Here is a 22,431-nt window from a genome sequence, read left to right on the forward strand (position 1 = left end):
GTGAAGACTTCTCTGCTTCTGCCTCCTCTAAATGGAGGCCCGGTTAAAGGAGCTGCCTTACTGATGGCCTGTGCCCAAAGTCCCTGTGGTGGTTTTCCCCCTGCCAACCCAGTTTATTTTTCTCTCCTCCTTTTCTTCTTATCTCTTTTGGAATGCTGGAGTGAATAGCAATAGTTTAGGAAAATTGAACGAGCCAGGGAAAGGTCAACTCAGAGACTCTTCTTGGACCAAGAAAGTTCTGTGTGGCACAAAGGGCAGATTAATATGTCAGGGAATTCCAATATCAGTTAAGCTCCTGACTTAACAAGGTTTTTTTTTTCCTCAGATAATGCTCTTGATGACCTATAAATATAGACCGCATTTTGTTCTGTCTCCTACACACAGCTTAGTTGCAAACACCAGCCTCAGAAAATTTTTCTGAACATTAACAGAATACCCACCTAAAGTATGGTGAAGAAAATCACCACTTTGGGTTCATGCAGCAGGTATTCTTGGGGAGCTCATTGGTGCACACTTTGCAAATACAGTGGCCATGATGTGCATGTTACTGCTGCCACTATAATGTTCCAGTGGAGCCTCACATCATAGCCAAAAATGTTGGCTCTTCAGTGATCTAACTGCCTTAGAAGCCTGAAGGAAATCAAGGCCTTCAAACTGGGCTTGGCTAGGGCCATGGCTAGGGTGTCAGTGCCAGGCACCTGGTTAAGAGAAATATCCTGAAGCAAACAATAATTACCTTCTTTGCTGATAAGAGGCTCTAGTATTTTTCCAATAGCATGATTGCATTAGGATATTTCTTTGGACCACAGCCTGAAGAGCACTGATTCATGGGTACTGGCTTTAACTTCATCCAAACTATTGTATATGTAGTGGAACCCAATGTTCTGCTTATGGTCATGTATTAGTGTAAATAATATCCCTGGTTGCATCACCTGTTCCTTTCCCTGCCCAGGCCGCTCCTTCTGGTTGCAATTCTGTTTCTGTCCACCAGGTGGCCTCGCCTAGAAAAGTGCAGGAGAAAAGGCCCTCAGGCCTCTTTTGCCTTTTTTTTTTTTTTTTAAAAGCTTGAGGCTGAAAAGAATGAAAATATATTTTGATGGAAACACGTGCGACTCTTATTAGGCAACTATCACTTTGTTTTCCTGGTTGTTTGGTGTCTGTTTTTTTCCTGAAGTGCTCACTAATGCCAACACATGGCAGGTGTCTTCCTGGGATCGGTTATATATAGCCTTGGTTTGCAGTTTTGTTGTCATTTGCTGTTTATAGGAAAGTACAACATTTTTAAAAAAAAAAAAACAGGGACATGAGCTCCTGGGTAATATTGAATATATTTTCTTTAAACAGTAGGGCGTGGGGACCAAAGAGAAAAGAGCTAGTATCTTGTGGTCACTCTAGTTCCCACTGGCATACTCTGTTTTCCCCACCTCCTCTGTCATTCACCTAGCTGCTCCCTTGCACATGTCCACCCACTCACTGAGTTTCTGAGCACCCTGTCGTCCATACACATTCATGCACAGATTAGCACAGACCTGTGCATTTGTCACATGCATGTCACTGATCTTTGCATGTGTCTATACAGGCACAGATGCTCCCACATTTATGCACTTCAAAGAACATGTGAATGGGTGGGTGCCAGGGTTTGGGGCAAGCCTGCCACCAGCTGGCTGGGTGAGGGGACAGTTGCATTTGGTGAGACAGTGAACATTCAAGTCACAAAGCGTGTGTGCAGGAAGGAAAGTTAGGCTCCTGATGATGAGTGAGGGTGGGGGTTCCAGGGAGTGTGACATATGAGAGCATTGCAAAGCCATTGTGGTATGCTGGCTGACACCTGAAAAAAAAAAAAAAAGAAAGAAAGAAAAAGGAGCTTTTAAAACCAGCATCGCCCTCTACTGAATGTTTTCTACCTCCTGCTGGGACATTCCTACTTCTTATTTCTCTTGCAATCAGCTCCGGTTTGGTTTTTACCAATCTTCGGAGTCCTCTATTGGAGATGCCAGTTGGCACAAGAAAGTGCTGAACTGTTTACAGTCCCAGCCTAAGGTTCAGGGAGGGGATGTGGTTTAACTGGGCCACAAAGCCCGGTACAGGACTCATTTGCATGGCCCCTGACGCCATGTGACGCAACCGGCTCCTCCTATATAAAGAAGCAGGAGCCGAAATATCTCCGAGTCTGGGTTGGACTGGCGGCCGTGGAGTCTGTGACACATATTAGGTGACACCCCTCGAGTCACTTCCCTTCAACTCCAGCTGGAGCGCCTGCCTGGCTTTGGGTCTGCTTCGCAGCCTTCGCCCTCCTCCTAGCCCCAGGGCCGACTCCGGCGCACAGCCCAGCCCAGTGCAGCGCGCCAGCAGCCGCCAGCCGCCAGCCGCCTAGCCCGCCCTGCCCAGCCAGAGCTCCCCGGCAGCCCGAGCCATGAACACTGAAATGTATCAGACTCCCATGGAGGTGGCGGTCTATCAGCTGCACAATTTCTCCATCTCCTTCTTCTCTTCCCTGCTTGGAGGGGATGTGGTTTCCGTTAAGCTGGATAACAGGTAACCACTGAATCCGGCTCCCATGCCGAGTGGAGCAGGGGCGCTGGCGGGGGCTGGGCTCTGAGCTGATCTCCGAGCGAGCCGCGCGCCGCTGGTCCCCGTTCCCCGCGGTGCAGCATCCTGGGAAGGGGCGGGGGTAGGGGACGCAGGAGCGGGGCGCGGAGCGGGGAGGGGGGGGTCACCGCTGCGCTGGGAGCCGCCGTCGGAGCGTCCCTGCGGCCGCTGCGCCGTGAGAACCAGCTGCTGCAGCCGCAGAGACAAGCGGGAGGCAGAGGGGCGGCGGGCAGGGCTGGGCAGGGGGCTGGCCGGGGCCCTGCGCCGCTGGGGAGAAGGCCGGAAGCTTCCCGACTCGAGAAGGAATTACTAGCTAGGTTCAGAACCCGGTAGGTTTGCCCAGGACCCTCTGGGCGGGCGGCGGGAGACTGCCTGGGTCGCGCGCCCCCATTGTTTGCATATCGCTGGAGCAGGCCACGCTTTCCGGTGTGCCCCGGCCCCGCGCGCCACTGGAGTCGATCGCAACTCGGGGCGGTGGCGGGCGGCGGCAGCACGGAGCTCGCCGGGGTGGGGAGGTGCAGCTTCCTGCAGGCGCCAGGGAGGGACCTAAGGACAAACTGCCCCGAACTCCAGGCCTGGGAGGTGAGAGAGAGGAGCCAGGGCAAACGGAGGACTTTGGCCACCGCTGCCAGATACTCAGAGTGGGGCCGAGTGAGTAATGGGCCGCTTTGCTTTTTGTCTTGGCAGTGCCTCTGGAGCCAGCGTGGTAGCCATAGACAACAAGATCGAGCAGGCCATGGTGAGTGGCATCACTGCGTCATTCCCATCCCCAGACTTAGCTGCTGCTTATGTAACTCTGGGCAGGACTGAGGGGGTGGTTGCAACAGCCATTAGCCAAAAGCCTGGGGAAGCAGGCAGCTTGCTGCCCAGCCTTCCCTGGAGGCCCTGGGTAGAGTCCAGGCGAGTGGCACATTTTAGGGCATTTCCAGTCTACCCTCGCTGGGCTTGCTCCTTTCCCCCCCTCTTGTCTCTCCCAAGGCTTTGCAGCAGCCTCTGGCTTCCCTCCTGGGCTGGTTGCAAGGCAGGGAGCTCAGACTGCACTTGACAAGGGGCAGAGCTCATTGGATGCAACCGCACTGCAGTGCGTCTGCAGAGCCTGGGCTGGGGTCAGGAAACAGGAAGCAAAGCACCCCACCCCCTTCTCCCTCTCCTTACCAGGTAGAGGTCATACTCCAACAAGCAGCCAAAATGGCCACAGAGGGTTGGGGCTTCCAGTCTTTAGGAGCCACTTCATTGTGCCCCTGGGGCCTAATGATACAGTTCCCTGCCCCAGTGCGGCTCTGAGATTCAGAGAGGATGCAGCAGCCCCTGCACCTTCCTCCCAGTGTCCTGTGTCCTATCCGGCCAGGCTGCAGGGCAGCTGTGACTCGTTTGCTGGCTCCTATGGAGGAGAGATTCCCAAATAGCCCATTTTATTCTTTTGGGAAGATTTGTAGAGCAAACCGTATGGAGTATACTCCAGGGCCCCCACCCCCTGGGATCTGGGTCAGTGGTGGGATCTTACGTGGTAAGAGGGACATAGCAAACCACCGGCCACCGGCAGAAGTCTCACCCTCGCGAAGGTCCCCACACAGCCAGCTTTGAATGTCATTAGAAACTCGCAGAAGGAGCCTATGTAGTTCGAACTGGGCTCCCAGCCCTGGCATGGCCTAAACCAGGTAATAGTGCTGGGTGAGGGCTTCAGTGCTTCAGAAAAAGGCAGCCACGGAGTTGGGCTGGAGGGCGGTGCATGAGGGGCGGCACGGGCCCACGGAGGGCAGGGTGATGGTGCTGCGTGGGGGCCGCGACAGCTCAAGAATGGCTTTGCTGAGATTTCCTCTGTGGCAGGATCTAGTGAAGAATCATCTGATGTATGCTGTGAGAGAGGAGGTGGAGATCCTGAAGGAGCAGATCCGAGAGCTGGTGGAGAAGAACTCCCAACTGGAGCGGGAGAACACCCTCTTGAAGACCCTGGCGAGTCCAGAGCAGCTGGAGAAGTTCCAGTCCCGGCTGAGCCCCGATGAGCCAGCTCCTGAATCCCCAGAAGCACCCGAGGCCCCTGACGGCTCTGCGGTGTAAGTGGCTCTGTCCTCAGGGTGGGCAGAGCCACTAATACTTGTTCTACCTAGTTCTTTCCAGTTTGTTTTTGGCTCCCCAAGCGTCATCTCACGTGGAGAACTTTACACCTAACATAGCTGGTGCCAAGAGATGTCCCAAGGACATGGCCACCTGGGTCCACTCTAGTGACAGACCCCTGACAAAGACCAGGTCTCTGGAGGCTGAGTTGTGCGGGGTCTAAGAACCCCAAGCCAGCGAGCCTCTAATGTTACCGTGCCCTGGGAGCTCCCAGGGCCTGGGCAACTTAGCCGCAACTGGCAAAAGAGAGAGGTAGTTTGTGATGTGACACCAGGTTGCTCCAGAAAGTATAAGGGGTCTGTTTTTCTGTTTCTTTTTTCATTTCCATGGACATCTTCAGCAGCTTCACCTGACAACGACTGTTCCTATGAAGAAGCCACTTGTGTTTTAAGCAGATGCAAACTCTCTCTTCTGCCCTGCCTCTCCAAGGGCAAGGGGGCACAGATAGGAGAGATTGAGCCAAGTCAGCCTTCTGTTGGTTAATATGGTATAATGCATGGCTTTGTGCACAGCCCAGTGTGGGATTACAGCTTTGGGATGACCGCTTACAAAGTTCTGTTTGGTTAGTATTGGCATAGTTTTTTCTATATAGCCATAAGTGCGTATATATACCCATAGGGCTAGATCTATATCTTAGTGTAGTGATGTATACATATACACATACACCTACATGTCGAAGGGCCTAACCAGCTTTGGGAGTATTGACCGGTCCCTTATCTCCTAAGGCTAATTCCTTGACTGTGTTCATTTACCAACTTGATCCAGTTTGTCCTTCAGGTTAAGTGAGACTCGAGAGGAAAGGTAGGGAGAGGGGGCCCAGTGTCAGGATGTGGCCACAGATGCCTTGCTGCTGTGACCCTTTTCCCCATCTGTCCACTGGACACGTGAAGTTCTCTTTCGAATGCCAAACCCACCATTCACTGGTGCTGACTACATAGAATGGGGTTGAGAGAAGATCAGCTCGGACTTCACCGTGTCATCTGAAAACCTCTCTTTTGTTTGTTTTCTAATTCTTGCGGGAAGCTTTGGTGTGAACGTAAAGCTGGTGTTCTGTTATGGATGAGGGATGGGCAAGAGAATGGCTTTGTTCAGTGGCACCTGGGGGCGTGCCCGGGGAGCTCGTTTCAAGGGTATTCTGTGACAGTGAACACTTTCCACTTTCTGACACCTTATCCTGATGTATGTCTCCAGGATTTGGAATTTTGATGTTTCAAATGTAGCTTGAAATTTCAATAAACTTTGCTCTTTTTTTTTCTAAAAATAAACTTGGTGTCTGACTGAGTATGAACAATCCGAACAGGAAAGGTCCATTACCCGGAGGGAAGGGACTGTTTCTCTGACTCCCTGAACGTTCTTTGAGCATCCCTGAGTTTGTGTCACCCACACAAACACCCCTGGTGGAGGGCGCACTCTTTACCCTCACTGGGGAAGGAGGCTGAGGCACGGCCAGTTCAGTGACCTGCCCAAAGTTACACAGCTATTATGGGAATTGAGACTCAACCCCACGTCCTTCCCACCTCCACATGAGGCTGTGGGAGTGTGCTGTGACATGACTGCTACCAAATAGCTTCAGCTTAGCAGGGTGATTTGGGAGGAAGGATACCTCCAGGAAGGCCCAAGACAAAAGGGCAGGGTATGCATGTGGGCGATCAAGAAGGAAGAAACAAGTATACCACGAGTGAGTGTCTTCCCATTCTCGGAAACACTGTCAGGATCACTGAATTCATTTCCCTTAATATCAATCCACACATGACCCTTGACCTTGGCAAAGGAGCTAAGAGGGCCTTAGTGAAAAACAATGGGGAATTTATGAAGTGGCAAAACCATCTCCCTCTTCTCTGTTCTCCCAGACCCCCAAGGAAAGAAGCCATCAATCCTGCTGCTCCACTGGCAGTGCTGAAAGTTCTGTTACACAACCCGCCAGCCATGGCAGGCAGGGCCAAGTCCAAGGCTCCTGGACTCCAGTTTACATCTCCTGCATCTCTTTGGGATTCGTTAATATCCATCACTTTCCAGCTCCATGCCTCCCACACCTGCAGTCCTGCCATATCCGACTAGCTATAAATAAGCAACCAGCATCTCCTCTACCACACCACATCCGGGTCCCACGCTGGCCTCTGAGCCATGTTCTAATCCTGCTATGCTCCAAGTGAGACGGTCACCCCTGTTTAAGTGATCCCATTTCATTTCTGCTTCCTGTGGCATATATACCTATCCTTTTGCCACTTGTAACTAGGACAATATTCCTTGATATTCCTTAGCAACAAACCTGAAGGTGACCAAGATATTCTGGTCCCTTCCCTTGCACCAATCACTGCCCACAATGTAATCAAATGGACATGCTTCTTCCTCTGTAGAGTTCACACACAATGCTCTGTTCCTTTCCAATCATCAGAGTCCTTCCCTAGAGTATTGTAGACCCCTGCTTGCTGGCCTCCCAAACTACAATTTCCCCACTTACTCTTAACCTCTTTACTCATGATGCCAAGCTCATTGCTCATGCCTGCCTGTTTGGCCATGGCATTCAGTTTTCACACTGCTGGTACAAATAAAAACTTTGTTTTCTTTTTAAGATTATTTATTTGAAAGAGTTACAAAGAGGAAGAGAGAGAGAGAGAGAGAATCTTTCAACCGCTGGTTCACTCCCCAAATAGTCGCAACGGCCAGGGTTGCACCAGACCAGAGCCGGGATCCAGGAGCTTCTTACAGGTCTCCCATATGATTGCAGGGGCCCAAGCACTTGGACCAGCTTCCACTGCCCTCCCAGGTGCACTAGCAGGGCTGGACTGGAAGCTGATCCCACATGGGAAGCCGGCACGGCAGGCAGTGACTTTACCCACCACGCCACAGCACCAGCCCCAAAACACAAATACAAACTTTGGACTAGCACGTTCATAGTCCCCAGGCAACAATTCTCACCTACCCCTGCCATCCACATCTGGACCTGGCTCTCCCAATTCCCACTCACACCCACCACCAGCCTTCAAATCAAGCTGAGAAACAGTTGCAGTATTCAGCTCATCTCCTAGTGATGCCCTACACCCCATTTCCAGATGGGCAAGAACAAACATGAAAAAAAAAGTGAAACCCAGAAAATATGCCAGCAATACCCCAAGCCTGCCCCCTGCTCTCTGTCTCTCTCATAGGCAGGTCCTTCTGTACAAGAAAGGGGAAAAAACTTGTCTCACAGTCACACAGTGGTAAAGAGAGAACAACTTCGTTTCCTAGGCAACTCCGACTAAACAGAGACAAACATTGCAACTTCTGAGGCCACAGCGGTTAGTAGACTAGATAAGAGGAACTTTACATGTTTGTTAGTCACATATAGGGCAGCTCCTTGTTGTTGTTCCTCAGAGAACCTACTGGGGTGGAGAAAGGCAAAAGAACACACTGCTCCTGGAAAGACGTTCTGGGCTCTGAGATTCTAGCCTTAGATGTTCCTGCCAGGTGCAGAGCAAGGTAGAGAACACGCGATCACGGCAATTAGCATCTCCTGCGTGGGTAGAGCTGCCTCTCCCGTGTCCTCTCTGCCCTCTCATCGGCTCCTCATGGCAGCCCTCCCAGCGCAACCACAGAGATCGCAAAGAGCGCAGCTCTCTGTCCCCGTCCTGAACGCGGAACATTCTGTTTCCTGCCCTTAGGAAAAAAGAGGCCATTATGATTTACCTCCATTTGACAGATAAGAAAACAGAGCCACAGAGCCCAGCGCGCCACTGCTCCCACGAATCCCATAGGGGACTGTTCCCAACCTTTGTGACCATAAGGACCCTATTTATTTATTTATTTATTTGTTTATTGTTATTATCTGAGAGGAAGCGGGGTAGGAGGGGCTCCCATCCTCTGCTTCACTCCTCCAAATGCCTGCAGTATCTGGGGCTGAGTGGAGAACTAAAAGCTAGGAGCCAAGAACCAAGAAGGCAGTCGCAGTCTCTGATGTGGATGACAGGAACCCAGTCACTTGAGCGGGCTTCCCGGGGTCTGCATTAACAGGAAGCTGGAATCAGGAGCCACGTATTTAACTCAGGTACACTCATATGGGATGTAGTGTGTTAACTGTTAGACCAAATGCGTACTCTGACAAGGGCCCCTTTTAAATGCCAAAAATATTCACAGGGGCAAGCATTTGGCTCAGCTGTTAGGATGCCTCTTGGGAAGCCATGCATCCCACACCAGAGTCCTTGGGTTCAAGTCCCGGCTCTGCTCTCCATTCCACCTTCCTACTAATGCACACCCTGGAAGAAAGCAGATGATAGTTTAAGTACTTGGGTCCCTGCCACCCACACGGGAGACCTGGATTGAGCTCTGGCCTCCTGGTTACACCTTGTTCCAGCCTGGATGCTGCAGATATTTAAGGGAGAGAACCAGAGATGGAATGATCTCTCTCTCTCTCTCTCTCTCAAATAAAAATCAATAAATAACAATTAAAAATAGGGGCCGGCGCTGTGGCGCAGTGGATTAATGCCCTGGCCTGAAGTGCTGGCATCCTATATGGGCACTGGTTCAAGGCCAGGCTGCTCCACTTTCTGATCCAGCTCTCTGCTATGGCCTGGGAAAGCAGTAGAAGATGGTCCAAGGCCTTGGGCCCCTGTACCCTTGTGGAAGACCTGGAAGAAGCTCCTGGCTCCTGGCTTCGGATTGGTGCAGCTCCGGCTATTGCGGCCAATTGGGGAGTGAACCAGCAGATGGAAGACCTTTCTCTCTTTCTCTCTCTCTGCCTCTCCTCTCTCTGTGTAACTCTGACTTTCAAATAAATAAATAAATCTTAAAAAAAATATTTTCAGACCTCCCTCAACCCAATAGGAGTTGAACTTTTAGTAGTGAGAGAAAAAAAAAAAAAACTTGACAGTGACTGTGAATTCAGTGGAACTTTCTTTCAAAATGTTAATTGTATTTGTCAATAAACCACGGATAGGGGTTTGAAAACTAGAACAGCGATGCATACGTTAATTAACTAGATTTAGCCATTCCACAATGCATATATATTTCAAAACATCACGTTGTACCCAGTAAATGCGTACAATTGTGTCGATTAGAAAGGAAAAAAGAAAACTAGAACAGAAACGTGGAAGGTAGATAGTTGACAGACAAGGACTACTTGGAGTGTAAGGTGCAAGGCTCTCAGGCTGAAGACAGCCACACAGGAAGCATTCCAATGAGGGCTCCAAGGCAGAATCCGGGAGTGAGCAGATAAGGAGGCAGGGCCGCCGGGGCCTGGGCTACAGGGGAAAAGCCTCTAGAAAGACCACGGGGAAGAGGGTCCCTGAGCAGCTGTCCCTGCCGGTATTATGAATTTGTCCTAACATCATCTTACTTATTCTGGAAAATCTAGCTTTCAAATCTCTCCTCCCCTCCTAGTTGGCTGGAAATTAATGGACATAATTAGAGCTTTATAGATAACCCCATTCCTCAGGTTGTCTCATGTAGAGAAGCTCACTGGAACCCAAACACACAATATTTAACCACTTCCACTAGATCAAGCAAAATTTAACCGAGAGCTCTGTCAGTTAGCTGTTGCAAGCCCAAACAGTTGCCAAGGAGGGACTGGCTGGAAGAGGCAGTGGTCACAAGAATTAATAACAATAGCTAACACTTACATGCCGCTAACTTTATGCCAAACACTGTTCTAAGTCCTTTTATAGCTATTGCCTCTTTTAATCCCCTCCACGAGTGTGTGAGGGCTGTCCTCCTCAGATCCCCGTTTTACAGCTGGGTAAATAAAAACACCGAGGCACAGAGAGGTTAAGCAACTTGCCCAAATTCATACAGCTACTGGGTGGGACTTGAGACGGATGCGTTGAGAAACAAGATGGAGAATTGGAACAGGTTACCTAATTCCTCCTGTGTAACCAGGAGTTTTCTGGGGGTGGGGGTAGGGGAGAAGGCAGAAAGGAGACCATGTCAGATTTGCAGAAGGGCTAAGCTAAGGGAGGCAGAAAAAAGCCCACTGGCCCTTGGAGGGGTGGGAGCGAAGCGAAAAGGACGAAAGAGGTAGGACAGGAGGTGGCTTGGCTGGCTTACAGCCAAACGACTTTAGCTGGGATCTGATAAGTCTCAGGGAGCCGGGGTAGGCTTCTGAGGCGGAAAGTGATGTGATGCAAAAGATATTTGTGGAAGACGGGTCCTGGCAGCTGGACAGGCTGCAACGGGGCAAGACTAGTGGTGCACCAGCTGTTCCTTTCATCCAGGTGTGAGGTAATGAGGGCCAGCCGGGAGAGGAGCAGGCGGTGTGGAAAGGAGAGGAAGGGACAAAGCCAAAAGACACTGCAGGCCACTCACAGCAAGTGAAACTGAACATGTAGATTCCGAGCCCCTGTCCCAGATTAAAGAGGGAGGCAGGACTCGGAATTCAATGGCTGGAAGTCCTTGGTGTTGCTGGGAGTCTGGGAAAGCGGGAGGGAGGCAAAGGCCAAGGAGGAGATAACAACGTCACCACGAGTCAAGGATGACGTGGAAGTGTCTTGTTTTGTGTTGTTTTTGGTGTTGCCTTTTTTTTTTTTTTTTTTTTTTTTTTTTTTGCTGTTTTCACTCTGGTAATATATACAAGAGGACTTTGCATAGTTCATGGAAAAGGGAATGAAATAAGTTTATTTTTGCAAAGAAAAATTTTGAAATCCATACATATTTTTCTCACAGTGTGCATTTCCATGAGCTTTTTTTTTTTTTTTAAATGAAGACTATTAGATTGGGACATTGAAAGGATTTTTATTAAAGATGAAAAGGCTGGTAGAGAAGGAAAGGTTGCAGATTAGGAGAATTCATATATTTTTAAAGATATTATTTATTTATTTTGAGAGGTAGAGTTACAGACAGAGAGAGGAACAGACATAGAGAAAGGTCTTCCATCCGCTGCTTCACTCCCCACATGGCTGAAGCACCCAGAGCTGGGCCGATCCGAAGCCAGGAGCCAGGAGCTTCTTCCAGGTCTCCCACACAGGTGCAGGAGCCCAAGCACTTGGACCATCCTCCATTGCTTTTCCAGGGGCATTAGCTGGGAGCTGGACCAGAAGTGGAGCAGCTGGAACTCGAATTGGCACCCAAATGGGAAGCCGGTGCCGTAGGTTGAGGCTTAGCCCACTATGCCACGCCGCTGGCCACGCCATGAGCTTTTTAAAGACCCCTCTCTCTGAGACATCACATGAACTTTGCCATTTTCCCCAGCTCCAAGTATACAGTTGAGTGGCATTAGGCATATTCACGTTGCTGTGTGACCATGACCACCAGCCACCTCCAGAACGTTGTCACCATCCTACCCTGGAACCACGAGCTCCCCCCCTCCCCCAGCCTCTGGTGCCCTGAAAGGTGTGAGTCGCGAGGACTGGGAGACTGGATGCACCCACTGAAAGACACAGGGCTGTGGGAAGAGGCTGATGCTTTGCAGAGGGAAGAGGGATTCCAACGCTGCTTGCTGGCTGAGCTAAGCGTACGAGTATTTACGCGGGGAAATAGCTCGTAACTTGCTGTGGGAAGAATAGTGTGAAGACAAGAATTTGAGCCTGAGATAGAAACATGTCTGGGTGCCACAGGAGCTGAAACCACAGGAGTGGACAGACACCAGGGAGAAGCGGCTGCAAGGCAGGCTAAGCAGAAGGCCAAGAGTGGAGCCTTGGAGCCCAGCCACACAGGGGCTATGTGAGGCAGCGAGCGTAGGAGGAAGAAAGGCAGGCTATGGAGAGAGAGGTGGGGAAGCTTGGAGGGAACACTGAGCTTTGCTGATCTGCTGTGTGTCGTTACCCTTTGGTCCATCTGCGGGTTTGTCTGGGCTTGCTTTACATTTCTTCTCCAGAATCCAAGTCCCACCCTCTTCTAAAATGAAGCTGGTTCCCCAAAATCACTTCGACTGATTGATGTGAAAGTCAGAGTGACAGTGAGAGCAAAAGGTCTTCCGTCGGCTGGTTCACTCCCCAGGTGGCAGCAACGGCCAAGGCTGGGCCATGCCTGAGCCAGGAGCCTGGAACTCCAACCAGGTCCCAAGGACTTGGACCAGCTTCTGCTTTCTCAAACACATTAGCAGGAAGCCGGTTGAGAGCAGAGCAGCCAGGACTAGAACTAGCACTCTGACTTGGGACGCTGGTGTCACAAGGAGTGGCTTAACCAGCAGCACAAACAAGGCTTTGGAGAAGACTGAGGCAGCCGAAGTGTTCCAGGAAGAGGCAGTAAGAGTGCTGGCTGTGTGGCTAGTTTTTCTCGAGCAAACTCTATGAACTTGGGCAAGTCACTCACATTGCTAGACCTCAAGCTTCCAGTGGGTACAACAAAGGGGTTACTTGGGAGCGTTTCTAAGCCAGGTGCTTAGTAAAACCCAGGACCAGGAAGAGCCGTCTGGCTGTGAGACTTGCACAAGTGACATGTGTGTTCTAGGTCCCTGTGTCCCTTCCAGTCCCCGGATTCTATTCATTCGCAAGTCCAGTTGTTATCAAGCGGCCCTGCTAAAGGACACCAAGGACATGGCCACTTACAAAGATGAATATGAAACTCAGTGCCCAGAAGCCTCCGTGGGCCTTTGTAGAGCAAGGGATCAACTCCAGCCTTACTGCTTAGCCATTTTCATTTCACGAGCCTTGGGTAATTGCCTGTAGCAAGACAACGCATTTACAAGTGCTGGCTCACCAAACTCGAATGGGAGAAAGGTGGGCCATTGCCACGAAGGGTGTCTTGAGCAGGCAGAGGAACTAGGATTGCTTCTGAAAGACTTGAGATTGACGCAGATACACAGAGAAGGAAAGAAAGGAAAGAGATGGAAAGAGATGGCTGGGAGGGGGTGACCCGCAAAGGCAAGGACTAAGCGAGGAGGAGTATGAACAGAACTGCTGGCCCCAGCTCGCTGGCCCTTAGCTGCATCCCTCTGTTGTTCCACGGAACCTGCTGCCATCGCCTAGGAAGCAAGGGTACACTTGTCATCAAAGCCTGCATCTGTAGGCCCTGGACTCTCCCAAACATCTCTTCTTTGCTGCCCATTGCAATCCAGAATCCAGGAATTTCAAGTGCAAAACACCTAATCGCTGCGAGAGGCACCTGGAGGCCTGAACAAAGTCTCAGTGAGTTGCATCACACCTGGGACAAGACAACCAGAGTAATGTGCTTCGGGGCTGCCCAGGGCTCAAAAGATTATCAGTTGCAAGTTCCTCGTTGAAGGTACTGAGCTGCTCACACAGTCAGCATCAGAGCCAGGGCAAGCCTTCTGGGGTTATCCCCTCTAAGGGTGACCTTGCCCTAGGCGTCAGTGTCCTCATCTGTGAAACGAAGGGTTGGACCAGAGCAAGAGCTCTTCACCTCGGCTGCACTTTGAAAGTATCTCCCCATCTCCAGATATGTTGATAATACTGGTCTGGGATTGCAGCCTCGGCCTTGGTGGCCTCCTGGGTGGTGCGTGAGGAATGTTCCGGTATTGACGTCCGCATCCATTTGCTCACTCAGTCAACAAACACCGGCACCTCCCGTGTGTCAGCCATGGACGATGCAGCAGTGCCCGGGGCCAGATGGGGCCTCTGTGCTCCTTGAGCTAATTTCATGTTTCCCTGTGGAGGGAACACGTGAGACAGGACCAGGAGTTTGGAAGGTGGGACAGGATCCACTCCGCATCGCTCCATCCTCTCTCACCACCTTCTGGGTCTCACAGCCTTCAGAGTGCGCATGTCCTGTTCTGCCGTGGCAGCCCGACAGGGACATTGGTTGGGTACCCTCAGCTCCTGCATGTAAGGCAGGGGATGGGCTGGCTAAGCCCTTCTATCTCGCTGAGGAGGAGGTGCACACTGACAGGCTTATTGGGCTGCAAACCTACTCCCCTTTCTCCTAACAGTGCTATGATTAGCACAGGTGATTAAATCCTAGTCTTCTCTCTGGTTCGTGCATGTGACCCTCTTGACTGATTCTGATTTCAGCAGAAGAGGTGCTGTTTGTTAGACTCCTCGAACTCCAGAGCATTCTATCAGGGCTCTCAGCCGATCTATAAACAGTCCTTTGACCCCCTTCTCAGTCACCTTTGCAGGTTTCTCCTGCCCTAACTATTGCCAGTGGCCTCTGCCCTCTATCTGGTCTCTCCCTGGTCAGTTCCATCTATTCCCAAGGTTGTAAGCAACTTTGCCATGCTAACACCTCCCACGTTTATGTCTCCAGTCTTAAGCGCTCCTCTGAGCTCCAGACTCACATAGTCCGCTGCCTCCTTGACAACTCCATTCATACACTTCACACGTATGTCAACATCTATGGGACCAAAATCAAAGTCTTGACTCCCACCTCGCTCCACATATCCCACCTGAATGCATGGCACCGCCATCTGCATAGCTGCTCAAACCAGAAACCCGGATTCTCCCCTTCCCCTCCGTTTCCTCCTTTGTCCCCCTCATTTCTGGTCCACTCTGCCTCCAAAACACACCTCAAACTCTTCCCTATCTCTCTGGCCCCGCTGCCGCTACCCAGCCTTAAGCCACCCGCCTCTCTTCCCTGAGATCAAAAGCCTCACACATTGATCTTCCCCGCTTCTACGCTGGACCCTATCCAATTCCACACAGCAGCCACAGTGACCTCCTTAATGCCAGAATCAGATCATGGCGTTCCCTCGCTTTCAGCTTATCAATGGCTTATCATCGTACTTAGAACAAAGTCCAAACTCCTTCCCAGGGCCTGCCAGCGCCTGCGTGATCTGGCCTCCGCTGACCTCCCCAGCCTTTTCGCCCGTCACTCCCTGCTCTAACCCGGCCCCAGCCGCACCGAGCCGCTTTCATTCCTCAAATAGTCCACGGAGCATTTGTGCGTGTGGTCCCTTCCACCCAGAATGCCCCCTGCAGCACCCCCACCTCCTTCCTGGCCTGCCTGCTCATTCCTAGCATACTCCGGAGGCTCTCTCTGCCCAGCACTCTTTAAAAGAAGCGTCCCCCCCCAATTCTAGGGCCTTTCATTGCCTCCATCCTAGATCGCAGGTCTCGGTGTTTGTTTGCTTCTGCCTCACTGCTCTGGAAGCCCCCACCCACCAAGGGCAGGACCCGTACCTGTAGGCTCACCTCAACGTTCTCAGAATGGACCCCGGTACCTCGCACCTAAAATCATCTGTTTCTGGGACTTGCAGACGTAGCAGGTGACAGTGGGTCAGGGAAGACGTCGTGGGCAGGGGTGGTGGGGGAGGGGGAGATTGCCCCAAATCGTTCCAATTAAGCAAGTAAACTGGCCTGTCGTGTATGTCAGTTGTCTTTATTCTGTCAGCAATGTTGACTTAAGTCAGGTACCAGACTAGGCACTAGGGACACTGCTGGGAATCTGAGACATCACCCAGCCTAGGACAAGAATCCCTGTGCTGCTTGCCTAGCAAAATCCCTACTGTTATATCCCATATGGTATTCTTTTTTTTTTAAAGATTTATTTTTTTATTTATTTGAAAGACAGAGTTACCGAGAGAGGTAGAGACAGAGAGAGAGGTCTTCCATCCGCTGGTTCACTCCCCAATTGGCTGCAATGGCCAGAGCTGTGCCGATCCGAAGCCAGGAGCCAGGAGCTTCTTCCGGGTCTCCCACACAGCCGCAGGGGCCCAAGGACTTGGGCCATCTTCTACTGCTTTCCCAGGCCATAGCAGAGAGCTGGATCAGAAGTGGAATAACCGGAACTCAAACCGGTGCCCATATGGATGCCGGCGCTTCAGGCCAAAGCTTTAGCCTGCTTCACCACAGCACTGACCCCCCCCCCCATATGATATTCTAAATGCTTCCTTTTGCCCATATCTGTATTTTAACCCATAACATTCTAGGCCATTACATGGAGCTATTTGTCAAGCCACAGACTCATTTTAGGCAGAGGTATAGCATTAGTTAGGATTGGCTCTGACCACAATAATAGAAAAAATAATACCAGCAACTTTAAAGAGATGGCTTATTTACCTCTCCCAAAAGAGAAGTCTGAAGGTATGTGGTCCAGGATTGATAGAGTGGCTCTATAAAGTCATCAGAGCCCTACATTGCTTTCAGTTTGTTGCCCATCATATTTAGCATATGGCCTCACAGCACGATATTATTGCTCAAGCTCCAGCCATTGTATCCACAATCTAGGCAGCAGAAAGGAGGGAGGAGAGGAAATACGGATTCTCTCTTTTGAGAAAACTTTCCATAAATGTCTCACACCAGTTCTGCTTACATTTCATTGACTAGAACTTGTCACTAGGAGAGGAGGCTTTCTTTAACTGAGCACACTGCCATCTTCAGGCAAATTCAAGTTTTTATTACTAAGGAAGAGAATAGTCATGGGTGTCAGCAAGCAGCAGTTTCTTCAGGCATTTGGATATATTGAGAGATGGGAAACAGAGAAACAAGAAGAAAGCTTAGAAATTAGCTTAGAAAAAGTCTGTGACCACTGACTTTCTGCATAAGGAGATGTGCCAACTCCGAGGTGTCAGAGCTGGCTGCCAGGTGCCACCCTATGCCTTGGGGACACGGCTAGCAGAGCAGACTCCTGGGGGTAGGGTCATCTCTGCCACTGCTACAGAATTGTTTTTCTGGAATGGTGACCCAAGAAGCCTCTTACCGGAGCAATCCAGAAACTGGGAGCACAGTCTATCCTCCGAATCGCCTTTGTGGAGACAGAGGGCTTAGTGATCCCCAGAATAGGCAGTTTCAAGTGAAGATGTTTGGTTCCAATATCTGACATCAAAATGCCAGCTCGTCCCTTCGTTTTCAGTGTCTTTAAAAGAAACATCCATACAGAACGGGGTGAGGGTGGTGAGGAGAGGTGCAGCTCTGGCATAGTGGGTTAAGCGACTGCCTGCAGTGCTTCCATCCCATATAGATGCCAATTCAAGTCCCAGCTGCTCTATTTCCGATCCAGCTCTCTGCTGTGGCCTGGGAAAGCAGGGGAAGATGGCCCAAGTCCTTGGGCCCCTGAACCCGTATGGGAGACCTGGAAGAAGCTCCTGGCTCCTGGCTTCAGCTTGGCCCAGCCCCCGAGCCACTGTGGCCATGTGGGGAGTGAACCAGCAGATAGAAGATTCTCTCTCTGTCTCTGTCTCTCTCTCCCTCTCTAACTCTGCCTTTCAAATAAATAAATAAATCTTAAAAAAAAAAAAAAACAACCATGGCCTGGAGAGCCATGTCACGCTGTCTTCCACTCTACAACGCTCACTCAGGACGGACAGCCTGTTGGGGATGGGGTGGGGTGTGTGTCTGCTCTTCTGGTGGCAGTATCTTCCATGGGAAGGTAGCTTCCTGCCAAGCTAAAAGATGTTCTTGCAGGGGTCAAATGACCCCATCCGCCACAGTTCTGCAGATGCAGAAGCACGGGAGTCGTGGCAAGTCTTCAGCCTTGCTGCTCACCTGGCAGAGAGCAGCACAGACAACGGGACGACAGGGTGCCCCCAAGGGCCCGAGTGCTCTGTGCAAGTCTCTCCTCCCTCCGAAGGCATCGGTGTCAACATGGCAGCCTCTGCCTGGCAGGCAGTGTCAAGGACTTGAAAGCAAAAGGCGAAGGGCTCTCTGGGCATGCTGGCTTGGAGGCTCCCAGCTGAATTCTTCCACCACTTGATGATCTCCAATCCCCCCCCCCCAACGGAGCCTGCGAAGTTACAAGTTAGGACATTGTTACAAACTGCCAAACTTAAAGAAAACTTTGTTCCTGCCTCCGGGCAGGACCCATTGTGATGCCAGGCAGAGCTCTGGGAGGGTGTCACCTGACTGTGCCCATTCAGTGAGCGAGACTTACTCAGGCAGAACACCACTCGGGCCCCTCCCATGAATGCTGAACATTCTGTTTTTTTGCCCTTAGGAGGAAACTGGTAAATAACTGCATTCTCCTCTCCCAGGCACCCCCCCCCCCCTCTGCAAAACCAAGGAATTGGGTCACGTTACATAAGTCAATGTGGTTTTGCAGGGCTGAACATCAAGCTTCAAACTGTCGTCCCACACACATGTTGGAACATGGCCTGTGTTCCCCCCGCCCCGGGCAACATGAAAGGCAATGCTGAGTTCCAAGGGTTGGTGCATTGCTTTTCCGTACACTTCTGATCGTTTTAACTTACATGCCCTGTTTTGGGTTTGTCTCCTAGAAGGACATTAAGCTGTCCTAGGAGTACTTCAAACCAGCTCAGACAGGCACCCCATTAGGGTATAGGAAAGGGAAAGTTACCAGAAATCCCTGCCATGAAATGGCCAAGGTGAACCCTTTCCTCTTGTAGATTCAGTCAGTCAGTTAGCCATTCACTTGTTCATTTAGCAAGTAGAAGCTGTTAAGTGCAGGATCACGGAGAGACGAGATTCCTGATCTCATAGACATTACATTCCACGGAAGGGAGACAGTGAGGCAGCAGCAGAGAAACAAACAAGAACACCACCAAATTGTAAGGAAGCTGCGACTGGGAGAGAGGAAGGAACCTGCCCAAGACTGCACAGCCTGGGCCTTCTGGCTCCCAGTATCTTCTGTATTCACTGGGCATATACTGAGCACCTACCATGTGTCAAGCCTGGCACTAGGTACTGAGGCTATAAGATGAATGACACACAGGGCTGGTGTTGGGGCGTAGCAGGTTAAGCCTCTGCCTGCAGTGCCGGCATCCCACATGGGCACCAGTTCGACACCCGGCTGCTCCACTTCCAATTCAGCTCCTTGCTAAATGTGCCTGGGAAAGCAGCAGAAGATGGCCCAAGAGCTTGGGACCCTGCCACCCATGTGGGAGACCTGGAAGAAGCTCCTGGCTCCTGGCTTCAACTTGGACCATCTCAGGTCATTTCAGGCATTTGGGGAGTGAACCAGCAGATGGAAGATCGATCTCTCTCTCTCTCTCTCTCTCCTACTCTGCCTTGTAAATAAATTAAAAATATACTTAAAAAAGATGAATGAGACAGACAAGGACCCTGTCCCTGCACAGGTTATGGTGTAGTAAGAGAAACGAGCTGTGAATAAATGCGGGCCTGGGGAGACTTCTAGCTTCTGGTCCAGCGTGGAAGGAGGTTGGAAGTCACCACTCTGTTCAAACCACAGGTAAAGAGCTGAGAAAACTGGAAAATCAACAGCTCTTCTTAGCTGTGTCAGAGAAGTGAGGTCAAAGGGCAAATTACTACCCCCCTAGATTGGAGAGTAAGACAGGGAGGATTGCCAGCTTTGCAGACCATCAGGAACCCAATGTCACAGTCAGAAAGTCTGAACCGCAGTTAACAAATCGCAAGCCTGGGAGTTAAAACCTCCAGGAAGACACAGTTGTGTGAGGGCACATTTTTGTGAGTTTTACCCCCAGGAGCTCTACCAAGTTTTCCTAGCAAATATCAGAAAAACCTCTTCTGCTGCTGGCAGGCAGAGAAAAGTAAACATTTTGAAATAGCTCAATGCATTCTGTTCTTCTGCCTGGAAAGCAGCAAATGCCAGGTGACTCTCTGTCACCCATATGGGAGACCCAGATGCAGCTCCTGGCTCTAAACTGACCCAGCCCCGACTGTTGTGACCGTCTGGGGGAATGAACCAGCAGATGATGGAAGACTCTTTCTCTATCTCTATCTCTATCTCTATCTCTATCTCTATCTCTATCTCTGTCTCCCTTTCTGTTACTGGGCCTTTCAAATGAATAAATAACTGTATCCTTTTAAAATAATTCAAATACGTAGCCACATCTTAATGAAAAGTAAAGAAATGGAGAAAGATATACGCCGATAACACTAATCAGAAGAAAATGGGAGAGGCCAGTGCTGTGGCATAGTGGGTAGGGGGTTAAGCCTCTGCCTGTGATGCCAGCATCCAGTATGGGTGCTGGTTCAAGTCCCGGCTGCTCCACTTCAGATCCAGCTCCCTGCTAATGGCCCCAGGAAAACAGCAGAAGATGGCCCAAGTACGTGGGCTCTTACACCCATAAGGGAGACCCAGAAGAAGCTCCTGGCTCCTGGCTTCGGATCGGCCCAGCTCTGGGCATTGAGGCCATTTGGGGAGTGAATCAGGGGATGGAAGACCTCCCTCTTTGTCTCTCCCTCTCTGTCTGTAACTCTGCCTTCCAAATAAATAAATAAATCTTAAAATAAGAAAGTGGAAATAGCTTTATTAATTTCAGACAGAACAGACCTCAGAGCAAGGAAAGTTATCAGGGATAAAGAGTGGCATTGCATCATAATAAAGGGGTCAATACTAGAATAAGATATAACAATCCCTTACGTGTACATGTCTAACAAAAGAGCATAAAATACTGAGGCAAAAACCGATAGAACTACAGTGAGAAATAGATGAACCCACCCTTGTAGTAGGAGACTTCAACATGCCCCACCCCCTGTCAGAAATGGACAGATCTGGCAGGCAGAAAACCAGTAAGGATGTAGTTGAACTCAACAGCATCATCAATCAACTGGATATAATTGACATGTATACACTGCTTCACCCAAGAACAGCAGAATGCACATTTTTTCTCAAGCAGACATGGAACACTCACCTGGATTAACCACATTCAGGGCCATAAAACACACTCTAACAAATTTAAAGGAATAGGAACCATACAACATCTGCTCTTGGCCCGCAATGGAATTAAGCTAGAAATCAATAACATCAAGATAGCTAGAAAAAAAAACCAAATATTTGGAAATTAAAGACCACATTGCTAAACAGCACATAGGACAAATAATAAATCCTGAGAGAAATTTAAAAATATTTGAACTAAATTAAAATGCAAATACACCTTATCAAAACTTCTGGGATGCAGCAAAAGCAGTGTGTTTCAAGGATAGTTTATAGCACTGAGTGCATATATTAGAAAATAAAGACCCAGAAAAATCAATAACATAAGCTTTCACCTTAGGAAGCTGGGAAAAGAAGAGCAAATTATATTCCAAGCAGAAAAAAGGAAATAATAAAAGTTAGAGTAGAAATCAATGAAATTGAAAGCAGGAAATCAATAGAGAAAATCAGCAAAACCAAAAGCTAGTTCTTTGAAAAGACCAATAAAATAAAAAAGCTTCTAGTCAGGCTAAGAAAAAAAGATAACACAAATTACTAACATCAGAAATGAAAGATGGACTATTATTACGGATGTCATGGGCATTAAAAGGATAATAAAGGAATATTATGGACAACTCTTAAACCCACAAATTTGATAACCCTGATGAAATGGGCCAATTCCTTGAAAGATGCAATCTGCCAAAAGTCACAGAAGAACTAGAATAGGCCTGTCTATGCATTTAACTAATGGATTCAAACTGCTGAAAAGTTTTTACCATGAAATCGCTCATAAAAAAAATGAATCAAGACATAGCCCTCACACCTTTCACAAAAATTAAATCCAAATAGATCACAAACCTAATGGAGAATGAAAAACTATAAAACTCATAGAAGATAACATAGAAAAAATTTGGATGATCATGGGCACGGTGATGTTTTATGTACAACATCAAATGAGCAATCCATGAAAGCAATCGCTGATGTGGCAGATTTCGTTAAAATTGAAAACCTCTGCTCTGCAAAAGATGCTCTCTAGAATGAGAAGACAAAGCACACATTGAGAGAAAATGTTTGCAAAGGCCATGTGATAAAGAATTGCTAGCCAAAATATAACAAAGCACCCTTACAATTCAACAATAGTCTTGGCATTTGGCAAAGTGATTAAGTCTCCACCTGAGACACCTGCATCCTATACCAGAGACCCTGGTAGGAATCCTGACTCCAAATTCCTGCTAAGGCATGCCCTGCGAGGCAGCAAGTGATGGCTCAAGTACTTGAGTCCCTGCAGTCCTTGTGGGAGCCCAGGATGGCGTTCTGGGCTCCTGGATGTTGCAGGCATCTGGGGAGTGA

General features: G+C 49.7%; 1 protein-coding gene across 20 annotated transcripts in view; it reads left to right on the forward strand.

The window, feature by feature from the left end:
- TSC22D3 (TSC22 domain family member 3) overlaps positions 1-5,969 on the forward strand; it is a 69,352-nt gene extending 63,383 nt beyond the window's left edge. For 17 of the 20 annotated variants that reach the window (XM_070067462.1, XM_070067459.1, XM_070067456.1 and 14 more), the window contains 2 exons: positions 3,277-3,328; positions 4,417-5,969. In XM_070067462.1, coding sequence (XP_069923563.1) covers positions 3,277-3,328; positions 4,417-4,647 — 283 coding nt within the window. In that variant the 3' untranslated portion in view covers positions 4,648-5,969. Of the gene's footprint in view, positions 1-2,049; positions 2,536-2,590; positions 2,919-3,143; positions 3,172-3,276; positions 3,329-4,416 lie in introns of those variants that run through there. The other 3 variants (XM_008272853.4, XM_070067465.1, XM_070067466.1) reach the window with 3 other exon arrangements.
- The last annotated feature ends 16,462 nt before the right edge of the window (positions 5,970-22,431 follow it).

This window comes from Oryctolagus cuniculus, chromosome X, assembly GCF_964237555.1.
Source record: "Oryctolagus cuniculus chromosome X, mOryCun1.1, whole genome shotgun sequence".
NCBI classification, from domain to species: Eukaryota; Metazoa; Chordata; class Mammalia; order Lagomorpha; family Leporidae; genus Oryctolagus; species Oryctolagus cuniculus.